Source organism: Pleurodeles waltl, chromosome 9 (genome assembly GCF_031143425.1).
Source record: "Pleurodeles waltl isolate 20211129_DDA chromosome 9, aPleWal1.hap1.20221129, whole genome shotgun sequence".
NCBI lineage: Eukaryota > Metazoa > Chordata > Amphibia > Caudata > Salamandridae > Pleurodeles > Pleurodeles waltl.
This window is the reverse complement of record NC_090448.1, coordinates 746,054,029-746,068,266: the sequence shown is the minus strand read 5'-3', so window position 1 is coordinate 746,068,266 and position 14,238 is coordinate 746,054,029. Positions and strand designations below refer to the sequence as shown.

Here is a 14,238-nt window from a genome sequence, read left to right as displayed (position 1 = left end):
ATTTTCTTTGCATAATGCAACCATCATCAAATAGTTTTAAACAGTGGGTTACCTAAGATGAAGAGTACCTCAACTATATAGGCTCTGCCCCTACTGTCTACTTTCATCTTTAGAAAACGTACTGAATATTGTTTTAGAAGAAGAGCCTAATAAGTGGTTTTATTCTGAAGAAGAAGCAGTGGGACCAGGAGGTTTAATGTGCCTCATCCATTTCCAGTGCTGAAAGATATTTCCAAGAATTATGGGCCAGTTCCCTCAGCAGGAGGCCCTTAAACATGGCTCCATCATCATTATTGTAGGTACTCTTAGTCCTGGTTTTCTTCTTCAAAAGAGGAGAGATTGATAACATTTGAAGTCTTTCTGGTGGAACAACTAGAGACAAAAAGGGCTGCCACCTGAGGCTCTGTACGTTTTATGCCTGTCAAAAGATTTGACTATAACACATGACATCATGTAATGTTCTTAACATCGTGCAAAATAGTTGGAGATAAAATTGATTTGGATCCAACTAAACCCTTCAATTTCATATCAATTTCCCAAATATCTTATCCTAACTGATGAAAAGTCATTATAAACAGAGTTGTTCCTTTTTTGAGGGTAGCATTTTCAAATTCCTGGAGCCAAGTGTTAGCCTACATCAGGGAACTGAACAAGTTATGGTCTCACCTGTTGATGACCTAAGAAGGGAAACTGACAAAGGTAGCATATGTAGTGCTGGTCTTATTAGACCTGTTATGGACTTCAGCATCCTTGAGCATTTCATTTCATCCCGGTTGATTACGTGAAAAAGAGACAGCCAACAAGAGACAAGTCAAAAGATGTGAATCTGTGCAAAACATGTTTATTTGACTGTTGCTCAGTGGTCTGAATTCCTTGTTTATCAATCTGGCTTTCATTGGATGTGTGCACCATTCTATAGTGTTTATAATATCAAAACCTTTTTTAATATCCATCTCCAACCATTTGGTTCCCCCTGATCAAGTGATTTGGTTTTGATTTACCTAGGTACATTGGTGACACTTGCCTACAGTGGTTATGTTGCCACTATCCACATGATTTTTTTAGATGTATATGAACCATCTGTAAAAGACCCCTCCATTATATAGCCTTGTTGCTTTTACTCCAGTACCTCACAATGAAACCTCCCCCACCAAAACCAATTGACCCAAACTCCAAATTCCAACATATGGGTAATTTGATCAGGAACATCTGATTGGACTACAGCAAAGCTAAAGTAAGCAATTTCCAATATTACACATTCTGAAAATCGTTCCATGCCTAGCTTACCTGCAAAGAGTGTGAAACACAGTGGCCTTGTTCCACTCTCCCTTGGACAATTAGAACAGAGCATACATGTCTCTTTCTGAATACATATTATGCAATTTTGAAAGATCGGAGCAGAACTGCACAGGTCATCTGCTACTGGATCTCCATCATATGAATAATATTTTCCCAGCACTGCATACACGTTGCACTACTAACCTACATTGATGTGTATGATTTTGAGGTTTTCAGGCTTGATTTAGGGTTTGGTGGATAGAGCAAAAACAGGGTGGCTGAGGATATTACATCCACCACTCTACATATACTCTGCCCACCAGATCTAGAGAGGTCTGGCCCTGCAGGCATCTCTATACATTGGTAGGAGCCACAGTATAACAGTTCTTGTCAATATTGGGAAGTTTGACGACAGCTCCGTCAAACATGATGGCCAGCCTGTAATCTTTTCCAAATTATGTTATTTTTCAAAAACAAACTCCCAAAGCAGAATTTTGATTTTGGAAATACACAATTAATGGGAGTATCCCATGGTGTAGGGGTCACTTATCCCTATTTACCATTCCTAACCAGCAGGACATACCTGGTGTGAGACCGACAGTAAAAATAAAGCCACCTGACTGCCCACTCTAAATAACGTGGGCATTTAGATGGCTTACCTCCGATCAGGGAAGGTTTACGCTGATGAAGTAAAGTTTAATCTGTCAGCATAGAGCTGGCGGTCCACCCACCTCTACATCAAGCAGAATGAATGAGAGCGTTTGGTGAAGAAGGTACTCTATTGCTGTTGCAACGGAGTACACTCTCCACCAAACTCGAAATCAGCCCCATACACATATACACATTATGCATAAGGACATTTATGGCAGTGCCTTCTAGTCCTCTGTTTAAAGATTGATCACAGTTTGGTGGGTTTACTGTGTGTTCAAACGCATCCTATTTAAGGAACTCCATGTTCTTCCACCTCAGGGTTGCACTGGTGAAAAGTACTTTCACAAAATGTTTGAAAAACTGAATGTTCCCCTTTAACGATCTGCTTGCTTTATCTCTTTTGACTACCTTTCAACATCAGGTGGCCACTTGTGGTTTAAGTACAATTCACTTTATGCTATAAATAAGTACTACGCCAATTTCCAGTTTCTCTGGTACCAGTATATTGAGTAATTCCTTCTTAAGTGATTTCACAAAATCTTGGCACTTAATTTTTAGCTGCTTGGATAGACTTTTTCAACTGACAGCTAGTTTGCAATATTGTAGTTCTTTGGGATGATTCTCAGTTAGGAGACAACAAAACTTGTGCAGAGCCAAGAAGGAAATGTGGTTGAGACAAATGGAATTTTCATGCCAGGAGAGAGTGCTTCTACTAAAAAACACTACCAGCAGTCAGTCAGCAGAATAACAAATAGCAATCCTTCCAAGCACCCCTAATTTTAGGAGGCTGAGGGTTAATGGTTGGCAAATGGCAGTCAACTAAATTCTTGTGTTTTCTATGAAGAAAATTATCTCCTGGTTCTCCCGTGGGATAGGTCCAAAAGAAAACATTCAGAGGTAACGAACCTTGCTACCACAGTAAGCACAAATTTGTGAGATAACTAGTTGAGAAACAACGGAGGCAAAATCTACAAAGGCTACAATAGACTGGTAGTTACAGAAAAGATAACTTTAAACATAGCTGTTGTATGATAAACTAACAGAGCTAAAGAGATAGAAAAGGAGTGTAAACTGATTGCAACTATATAACAGAATGGAGATTGAAAGTAGCAGGCAAGCCAAAAGTATTTTATCAAATAATTCATCTGTCTAAAATCATGAAATCGCAGTAACACACAGCTGCCAGGCTATATAGCCAAGGTAGCAAATGTTTACTGCTTTAGTTAAACATAGTGCAGGAAAGGAGGTTCATCAGCACAACCAGCATGTGGCAAAAAAATGTGAATGGAGAATGTGAGAAAGCCAAGGTGCAGGCGATTCTTCAGGACAAATGATTGTATTTTTAAAAATCAGACATTCCACATATTTACATATTATCTTTTGCAAAATGACACCCTACACCCCTTTCCCCTTCCTCCTGTACATCTATCCTAATAGGTCTTTCTCTCGATTCACCTCTTCCTACCTTGTCTGGCTGAGTCTGATAGCTTTTCAAATTTTTGACAGCACACTTGCTGGTGATTTTCAGCCTGTTTCACTTCCTTATTCTTCATCCGAGCTTTATCTAGGGCTTTGTTTGCATTTTCATAGTCTGTCAGTGCTCGAAGCCTGCGATACAACAAATCCTGGAAAGATACATAAAAATTACTTGATCGTATTCTGCATGTCCTAAGACACAGTGAAATGCTGATCCCACATACCCAACAAGGCTACCATCAGTCAATACTAAATCTACTAATTGATGTAAATGAGTCTGTGTCTGTCTACAAAACCTGCTGGGTGGTTGTGATTCACTGACAGAACATTCGTGACATAATTTCAGAAATTATTTTCAAACAGTAGCTAGGTCACTGTTAAGCTGAAGGAGGAGCTTCGTGTGGCTGGTATAAATGAAAAACTATAGTCCAAATTAATAGACAAGAATTAACTAGGCAGAATCATACACATTGAACATTATTGGCTCAAAGATGTCCCCACAGTTTTCCTCAGGACAGTGAGTGGAACTATGACAACTAACAGTCATAGTCGGCCATTCATCACACATTTAGTCATCTTTGGGGGTGTGGCCAATGCAGATAAGTTGGAGGACGCATCCCAGGGATGCTCCCGAGACCTCCTCTGACATCCTCAGCCACTGGGCCCCACAAAGACATCTTGATTCTTCTGCCGCTTTCCTGCATATCTGTCTGGCGCTGTCCCCCATGCCTCCGGGAGGCAGAGAACAGAAGACAACACCCTGCCGGGGCCCACTCTTGCTACCTGCAAGATAGCGATGGCCCGTAGTGTGGCCTTAAGGCTGCAGCCCACGCTTGCAGGCCTTCTCCGAGACTGGACTCCTTACCTTCTGTACCCTGGCCTGAGGTCCTGCCGCTGTGATGGCCTTCACTACCACTGAGCCACGCCCAGCCACTGACAGGGGCCGCATGGGTATGTCCCGACCCAAGAAGATGCACGGTGTTGCTAGATGGGGCTACATGGGTGGAGAGGGTGGCTCTGGCCTGCATTGCGGTCCGGGTGGTGCACTGACGGGATGGATGGACCATTGCCTGGGCTTCCTGCTGCCCTCAACTCGATCTTGGGAACCCGCTGCTGAAGCAGCTGCTCTGGGGCACAGTCGCCTGTTATAGCCTACACTCTGAGGCACGTTGGAGACCTTTCTGCTGGTGGATTGTGAGCAGCCAAAGTCCGAGACCGCTTGCATGAACGTGTGCCCCTGGCTCGCCCAATATCCTGGCTTGAGGTGCTGTGCTGGACACAGTGTAGCATGTTGAGCCTGAGACTGGGGCTGAACGCTTGGAGTAGCAACCCAGGGGGGCCACTGTGATGTTTGGCGTGGGCGGATTGCGTGACCAATGGCTCATTCAGCGACAGGTGGGCCTGGCATGGCTGCGTAACAGTGCATTGCTTGTGGAGGAAATACTGCTGATATTGGATGCCCAGAATCCACACCTAATGTTTCTTGTGCACCCTGCAATAAATCTGTGGTTGCCCCCTGTGCCCTCTCTCTTAGACTGTTGCCTACGAGGATGTTGCCACTGCACATCAGGGAAAGAATACCCCCTATGCCCTGCAGCCGCTCCTGTTCTGGCTCCACCTCCACTGACGACACGTCTGGGGGTGTATGGGCCCCCCTGCAGTAGAAGTAAAACAGGGAGGCTTATGGACTGCCACCTCTGTTCTTGCACCTCTTCTCGAATGCACGTGCTGACCCATGTCCGGGCTAAGCAGGCTGAGGGGAGATATCTTTTAGCAATCCACTGTTTGCTGCCTGGGGTGAAGGGACATGCAATAGCACACAATAGCATCCTCCCCCTATCTCCCGCAGGAACTCACTCAGTGGGCACGTTTCAGGTGACCAGCCCTCACCGTGATCTGCCTGTGGCCAGGATGGAGTAAGATCAACAACCTGCCTCGAGCTCTCAGTTTAAGATTGACATGTTTGCGACCTCTGCTGTTGATCAACAGAAAAAATCCGCAGGAGGGGATTCCCCTGCACCTGACATGGTCTCCCCCAAGGTGCACCACATTCACCAAGCCATTCAAGCATCCCAGAAGGACCTGGAAAATACAACTGAAGAGATTGGTGGGGATGTTGTCCTGTTGTGGGAGGCTCTCCGAAATGTGACGGACTGTGTAACGGAGACAGAAGCGTCCTGTCCACCCTCTAAGCTGACTCCATAGACGTTAAAGCCAAAGTTTTGGCCATGCAGGCCACAGTTCGATGTCTGAAGCCAGGGCGAAGGATACCGAAATTCAATCTCGCCAGAATAATCTTCACCTGGTGGAATTCACCGAGGGGGTCAAGACACCTTACTCAGCGACCTTATTGGAGGCTTGGCTGCAGTCTTGGTTGCCGAAGGGCTTCGTCTCACCGTGGTTTGTTGTGGCCCACCACTCACTGGTGCCAAACTCCCCTTCTTGGGACCTCTTCCCAATGATCATCCGTATCCTTAAATACAGAGACCACAATGTGATCTTGCGTGAGCACGCACACAAAAAACGCTCTTATACTAATCATCAAACATGATGATATTTCCCGTCTACACTAAGGCGATGCAGCTGCAACTCAAACGCTTCGACGCCGCAAAGCAAAAACTCAGGGCCAGGTCTGTCCCCCTACTTGCTGCTCTTTCCGGTCAGGCTGCGGGTGGTACATGGCTCCTGTACCCACTTATTTGACAGCTCAGAGGCGGCCTGGAAGTGGGCGACTAAGCAGTGGGCCCTCTGTATCATTATTTTTCTGGTCCTGTAGGGAAAGGATTGATGCTCCCCTCCCGCTCTTGATGCCGCTGCAAATACAGGGACAGGAAAGGCAGCCGGACTCGATCCTCCGCATCTTTTAACTCTGACTGTCCTGGGCCGCAGCCCCCCCAGGAGACGAATCAGCCCCTGGCCCATCTGAGACATCCAGGTGACGGGGGCCATAGGTGTCACCGATGACACATTACCCTTAGTGACATCACCATGACCTCACGGATGAGTCAACACATTCTGACCCTTGACCCAGTGTGCCTGCTAACATTGATATCCTTTACGTCAATCGTGTTCTATGATTGTTGGGAATTGTTACTGGGCAACAGATGCTTTTGGGGTGGAGGCATGGGAGAGGTAGTTGAGTGTACTGTTGTGGGATTTATATGATTCTTTGGTTATTGTTCTCCGCTTTTGTGTTTTTCTTATGCTTTCCTCTTATTGCCACTACCCACTCTCACTGGAGACCTGGCCAGCTCTCCTCATGACCCTCACGCACGACAAAGTCCAGTTGACCCCATGACGGGCTGAACCCTCCTTTCCTGGGATGTCACCAGTCTCATAGTGCACAATGGTCCTCAAACTTCTTCACCAACACTGCCCAGACATAGTTTTAGTGGTGCACAAGACTCACCTGAAGTGCACTATTTGCTCCTTCCTTGGCAGATTCAGGTATAATCGTGTGTACCACGCCAGCTTTGCCAGAGGCTGTATGGCGATCTTTCTTCACAAGAACGTCCCTCTGGTGGTAACTCAGACATTCCATGACCCACTTAGTAGATACAGCGGGTGGCAGGTGAGTTGGGGAGCAGACAATAGAATGCCGTCAGCATCTAGTTTCTCTTCACATGCAAAAACAGACACTCTGGGACTTAACCCATCTAACAGCTGAATTGCCATGTGGTACCTTATCCATTGGGGCTGACTTCAACATGATGGTGGATCCATTTCTCTATGTCTCCAGCCCTAGCTTTCAAGAGCAACGAGCTTGATCTCCTTCCATCACAGGCTGGTAGTCCTCGTTGGGCCTTTGTGATGCATGGAGGGTCTGGCATCCACATGAGAGTGTTATCTCTCTTAAGTTGGCCTCAGCTCACTCGCTATCCCGAACTGATGTCTATGCTCCCCCGTGGCATTTCTGATCATTCCCCACAGGTTCTCAGACTGTGAGACCTGCGTCCCTCGGTCGCCCACGTCGCGCTTTACCACTTCGCTCCTGACAGACAAGGACCTGGTGGACTCTCTGGTTGAGAAACGTACATCCTACTTCAATACTGGCTCTGTTTGAGCCTCAGGCACTCTCTGGGCAGCTAGCAAACCCACAACACCGCAACAGGAAAGGAGCTATTCCAAGAATAAAGAAAGAGATAAGCAAAGCAACATTACAGAACTGGACATGTGCATCCTTAACACAATCTTGGCTGACCCATGGGGTCACTGAGACCCTCACCTGTCAATTAAACATTGACAGAACCGCAATATGGCAAATACTCTCTTGTGAGGCATGCCGTTGTTGGAGGACAACTGCCCGACGCAGTTATGAGCATGGTAAGAAGAATGGGGCACCTTTGAACAGACTAGTGACCGCAATACTGCCTCCCACTTTGTTCCCGCGATGTTGGACGACTCGGATTCTGTGTTCCATACAGCCTATGAAATTACAGTGGTGTTTATAGCCTACCACTAATGGCTTTGCGCTTGTGACCCATGACCCTACATAAAATGTACTCAACTGCTTTTACACCTTTTGGCAGCCAAGGATGTAACGGTTATGTCCTTGGCTGCGGAGCTGGGGTGCCAAGGACTTAACCGTTACGTCCTGGTACTGGCTCATGGGGGGAGCGCTACTGCTCCCCCCATGAGCTTCACCTCAGCGCCACCACTGCAGGGATGGAAGGGGAATCACTTCCCCTTCCACCCCTAACCCTCCCCTGCCCTGCCCCCCGTGGCATCTGATGACAGCGTGCGATCGTGCACTCTGACCTCAGAGGCCTGCCCTTCTTTTGCATTTCTCTTACCATCAATGGAGGGGGCGAGAAAGGCATGAAAGCAGAGGAAAGGCCTTTCCTCTCCTTTCTTGCGATCGGGCAGAAGAAATGCCCACTTGACACCAGGGAATTTTTTTTTCTCCTAATTGTCATGAGGGTATCAGCCCCTTGGGAAAGGGCCGCTCCCCAGGGGGCCAAATAATTTTTAGGTCATTTCTGCTTCCCCTGGGGTCCGATTGGCCTAATATAGTTAGGCCGATCTGTCCCCGGGGGGGCAGAAAACACTTAGACACCAGGGATACATATTTTTTTTTAAATACTTACCCATAAGTGGAGCGGCCCCGTGGGCAAGGGCCACTCCCTGGGGGGCGCAAAATATTTTAAGGCCATTTCTGCCCCCCTCGGAGGCAGATCGGCCTAATATAATTAAGCTGAGCTGCCCCCGGGGGGGGCAGAAACCTCTAGACACCAGGGATGTATATATTTTTTTATTTACTTTATGTTTTTATGTATGGGGAGCAACCCCTTAGGCAAGGGTAGCTCCCCTGTGGGGCAAATTGTATTCGGCCTATTTTTGCTAGGTCAATCTGCCCCCAAGGGGGGGCGGAAACCACGAGACACCAGGGATTGGTGTGTGTGTTTTGTTTGCGTCAAGGGACGCTCCCCATGAGGGCAGATTACTGTTGGCCATCGGCCTATTTTTGGCAGGCCCATCTGCCCCCAAAGGGCAGTGTCTCGCAGGAAGCCCTTACTTCTTCTTGGGCGCTGCCTTTTTGGGCTTGGCTGCTTTGGGTTTGTCCGCCTTCAGTTTCACTACCTTGGCAGGACTTTTCTTGGCTACTTTGGGCTTGACTGCCTTTGCTTTTGCTGGACTCCTGGCAGCCTTGTTTGGGCTTCTTGGGGCTCTTTGCTGCCGCCGGGTTCTTGACCTTCTTTGGGCTCTTCTTCACCCCGCGGGGGGCTTGTTGGGCTTCTTGGCGGCAGGGGCAGCTTTCTTGGCTGCTGGTTTCTTGCTCTTGGCTGCAGCCTTCTTGGCCGCCTTCTTGCCCTTCAGCTGCTTCTTGTTCACCTTGAAGGAGCCGGAGGCGCCAGTGTCCTTCAGCTGGGCCAGGGCGCCCTTGCTTACCAGGCTCTTGAGGGCGGCCTTAACGCGGCTCTTTTTCTTGTCCACATTGTGCTCGCCGGCGCTCAGAGCCTTCTTCAGGGCCGCCAGGAAGACTCCCTTCCTCTCGACAGAGGCAGTGACCGCCTTCAGGATGAGCTGGGTCCCAAAGGCTTCTTGGCCTTAGAAGTCCCAGCTGCCTTCTTCGGCTTCTTCTTGGGGGCTATTTCAGCGGGAGGGGCAAAATGAGAGGGGGGTATGGCCATACCCACACCTCAAATAAATGGGGCCAAAGTTGTTCTGCCCACCAGTGGGCAGATTGGGCAATTACCCCAATCCACGCCCCGGGGCGGCAGAAAGTCTAATAGATGCCAGGGAATTAAAAAAAGAGACAACAAATAGTGGGGAGATGGCTACCAACCAGTATGGGCCGGGTTATGCCCCCACCCCAACTGAAGGGGGTAACAGTCTTTCAGCTCTCCCCCACACACTAAAACATCTTATCCCACGGCAAGCAAGAGGACATTTGATTATCGTGGGTTTTGGTTTTACATTTGAGCTTGGTAACTCTCAAAATCGTCCCACTTGGAATGGTGAGGGCTGCACTTTTTTGACTTTGGGACGCTGCCATGTAGAAAAATCCACAAGACCTAGACACATCTGAAAACTAAACATCTGGTTGATTCCAGGGTGGTGTGCTTCACATGCACCACACACCATTTTCTTACCCACAATGCCATGCAAACATCCAAATTTGCTGGAAATCACACATTTTTCCCACATTTTTGTGATGGAACCTTCCGGAATCTGGAGGAATCCACAAAATTCCTACCACTCAGCATTGTCTCATCTATACCAATAGAAATTCTGCTGCACTTGTCAGCCTAAAAATGTTTTTTTTCAAACTGGCATTTTGGACCTGCTTTGGTTCCCCCTCAATTTCGACATGTTTTTGGCTCTTCCCTGTCACAGGCACTTGGCCCACCTACACAAGTGAGGTATTATTTTTACCGGGAGGCTGAGGAGAATGTTGGGTGGTAGGAAATTTGTCCCGGTGCGGTGATCCCCCACAGAAATGTAGGAAAATGTTGATTTGTTTTAGCTAAATTTGAGGTTTGCTGAGAATTCTGGGTAAGAAAACATTGGGGGATCCACGCAAGTCACACCTCCCTGGACTCCCTCGGGTGTCTAGTTTCCAGAAATGTCCCAGGGCCAAAAACGCAGGTGCCCCCCCACCCCACAAAAACAGGTAGTTTTGTATTTGATAATTTTGATGTGTCCAGATAGTGTTTTGGGGCATTTCCTTTCGTGGGCACTAGGCCTACCCACACAAGTGAGTTACCATTTATATCGGAAGACTTGGGGGAATTGTGGCTCCTCTCAGATTCCAGAACTTTCTGTCACTGAAATGTGAGGAAAAAGTGTTTTTTTGGCCAGATTTTGAGGTTTGCAAAGGATTCTGGGTAACAGAACCTGATGAGAGCCCCACAAGTCACCCATCTTGGATTCCCCTAGGTGTCTAGTTTTCAAAAATGCGCAGGTTTGATAGGTTTCCCTAGGTGCCGGCTGAGCTAGAGGCCAAAATCCACAGCTAGGCACTTTGCAAAAAACAGCTCTGTTTTCTTTGGGAAAATGTGATGTGTCCACATTCTGTTTTGGGGCATTTCCTGTCGTGGGCGCTAGGCCTACCCACACAAGTGAGGTACCATTTTTATCGGGAGACTTGGGGGAATGCTGGGTGGAAGGAAATTTGTGGCTCCTCTCACATTCCAGAACTTTCTGTCACCGAAATGTGAGGAATTTTTTTTTTGGCCAAATTGTGAGGTTTGCAAAGGATTCTGGGTAACAGAACCTGGTGAGAGCCCCACAAGTCACCACATCTTGGATTCCCCTAGCTGTCTAGTTTTAAAAAATGTACAGGTTTTGTAGGTTTCCCTAGGTGCCGGCAGAGCTAGAGGCAAAAATCCACAGCTAGGCACTTTGCAAAAATCACGTCAGATTTCAATGTAAAAATGTGATGTGTCCATGTTGCGTTTCGTGTTGCGAGCATTAGGCCCACCCATGCAAGTGAGGTACCATTTTTATCGGGAGGCTTGGGGGAACACAGAATAGCAAAACAAGTGCTATTGCCCCTTGTCTTTCTCTACATTTTTTCCTTCCAAATGTAAGACAGTGTGTAAAAAAGATGTCTATTTGAGAAATGCCCTGCCATTCGCATGCTAGCATGGGCACTCCGGAATTCAGAGCTGCACAAATAACCACTGCTTTAAACACCTTATCTTGTGCCCACTTTGGAAATACAAAAGTTTTCTTGATACCTATAGAAAAGCCCTAGATAGACCAATTACAGAAGATTAAATTCATGCGGCCATTAGGGACCTGAAAACCCGTAAATCTTGGGCCCAGATGGCTTCACTCCCGAATATTAATCCACATTCAGAGACCAATGAGTGCCCTTTTTACTTTCTCTATACACTGAAGCCATTGAAAAGGGCTCCTTTCCCACAGACCTAGACTTAGCGATCAGTGTTGGTATCTCTAAAACCATCCCACCCTGGCTCGATCGTGTGCCCTACCACCCCATCTCCCTACTGAATATGGACATTAAAACCTATGTGAAATTCCTGGCAACCAGGCTCCGCCTGGTCCTTTCTGCTCAGTTCCATCCCAAATGTGTCTTTATGGGAAACCAAAATACCCAACACTGTATCCGAAGGTTGCACTGTGCTCTCGCCTGCATGGGGGATCTGTCAGGGGACTTAGATCTATACCTTGCCGACTCTATAAAAGTCCTTTGATGCTGTTGATTGGGACTATTTGGTGGCAGTCCAGCTTTGTATGGGTTTTTGACATTGTTTCAGCGTGATAACCACCCTCCTGTATTAAAACCCAATGGCTCAAGTCCACATCAATGGGACAAACTCTGTCAAATTTCAGATTGAAAGAGGCACCGGCCAGAGTTGTCCCCCCCCTCCTTCTTTTCCCCCTGGCTATTGAGCCCCTAACTCAGTTGGTCCTCTGTGATGCACAAATTGAGGGGTGGCGCTGGACAAGCACCCTCGAGGACAGGATCGCTTTATATGCTGACAAAGTCCTCCTCCATGTCGCTAACCTGCCAATCTTGGGCCGTCAAGCTTTTGTGTCTTTTTGTGGAGGCCTCCAGCCTGTGCCTTAGCAGGACAAAATTCCTTCTTCAACCTCTGTGTGGCGACTGCGCTTTGACTGGTTGGAGATCGAGCATTCTCCTCCGTCGGCTCAGCTTCAAATACCCAGGCATACATGTGGGAAATAGTCCAGAACTTTCCCAAACCCTCAATCTGGCTACTCTTCTGAAGAGCACTAAGGCTAGCCTGACCACTTGGCGCAACCTCTCTTTGAATCTCCTCATTAGAGTAACACTGATAAAAATGATGATACTCACAAATTTCTCTGTGTCCTACAGAACTTCCCACTCTACATTCCCAACTCTTGGTTCACGGAGATAGCTCAAATGCTTTGTACTTTCCTCTGGCATGGTCGTCCACCTCAGATAGCACAAACTACGTGTCACTGCTCTGTTTTTGGAGGAGGTGTTGGAGCAGTTGACATTCGCCTATACTACTGGGCATCCCACCTTATTGTCATTAACAACTGGTTGTCAGGCAGCTGGAACGACCAGGCGTACCGGCTGGAACTTAGCGACCTAGAGTTGAACGGGGTAATGCAGTATCTGTATGGGTCTCTGCTTCCTCTTGCAATACCAGAGGAGTCCAGGGTGATCTTCCTGTTGTGGTGGGGGGCTCCTTACAGGTCGGAATAGGCACCTGATGAGATAAACCCCCCTATAGAGAGGCCGATGGCTGGAACAGCTAGCCCATCTCAAAGGATTCTACTGCTAGGATCTCAATGGCATTTCCACCTTAGCCGACGTTTGGAGTGGGTACACCATGTGTTTCTTTGCCGAACTTCATATACAATTCTTTTTATCTAGTACCCAGTTCCACCACTACCTCCAGGGGAGCCATGCCCTTGCCTCCTACACTGAGGAACTGCAAGACTTTCCGGATCTTAATCCACTCTAGGCTTGGCTGATTTTTGGGGAATTGGGTGAAGGAGGGGTCTTTCAACTCTACAGGGCACTGGTGGGCAACACCCAGGGTTCTTGGATGTACTGCATCGTTGGTGGGAGGGCTGGATCTGGGAACTAGACGAGAATGATTGGGTAAAGGGTCTGTATGGCCAATAAAGAGGTGGTGATATCGGCCCGACTGCAGCTGATCAAATTGCACTATCTTCAGCAAACCTATATGACTCACCAGAGGTTGGGCGGGTGCAAAACCTTACTGATCCCAGGTGTCTCCTCTTCCAGGCATCAGAAGCCATTTGTTTTCACATAGTGTGTCTGTATCCATGAATTGTGGCATACTGGTTCCAGATTGGCACTGCCATGTCATCAGTCCTGGGTACTCCCATATACGTAGCTGCCAGGGTGGCACTACTAGGCAAGCTTGATGGATGGAGCAGGCCTCGAGGTGACAGAACATTGGTTGATACAGAAAAGGGACATTACTCATGCTTTGAAACCATCTTCCCCAACAAAATTGAAATAGTGGTGAGCTCGGATGGACGGGTGCGCTAAACTGGAGGAACCAATTTACGATGCCGAGGGTTGCCCTGCAAAGTTGTACAAGATCTGTGGTAAATGGTGGGACTTTTATGGACTATCTTCCACACTGGAGTCCTTGGCGGGTCATGTAATTTAAACTCTCAGGAGGATTGCTGGCGGGGAAACGGGGGGGATTGCTGGCCTGAAGCTTAATGATTGGTGTTTTGCTTCCTTTTGCTCTTGATTGCTCTGTTGCCTCGCAGAAACTCAGTAAAGTCTGTTTATAATAAATAAATAAGTAATCCCTATTCTGTACTATGGTAATAGAGCTAGGAGGGACAAAGTTGTCAAACCATACGAACAAATATAACAACATCCGAACT

General features: G+C 47.5%; 1 protein-coding gene across 1 annotated transcript in view; it reads right to left on the bottom strand.

Annotated features, from left to right (window-relative positions):
* The window catches only part of SNX32 (sorting nexin 32), a 276,021-nt gene that overhangs the window by 121,917 nt on the left and 139,866 nt on the right, over positions 1-14,238 (bottom strand). The window contains exon 11 of the mRNA XM_069207873.1: positions 3,395-3,554. Coding sequence (XP_069063974.1) covers positions 3,395-3,554 — 160 coding nt within the window. The remainder of the gene's footprint in view (positions 1-3,394; positions 3,555-14,238) is intronic.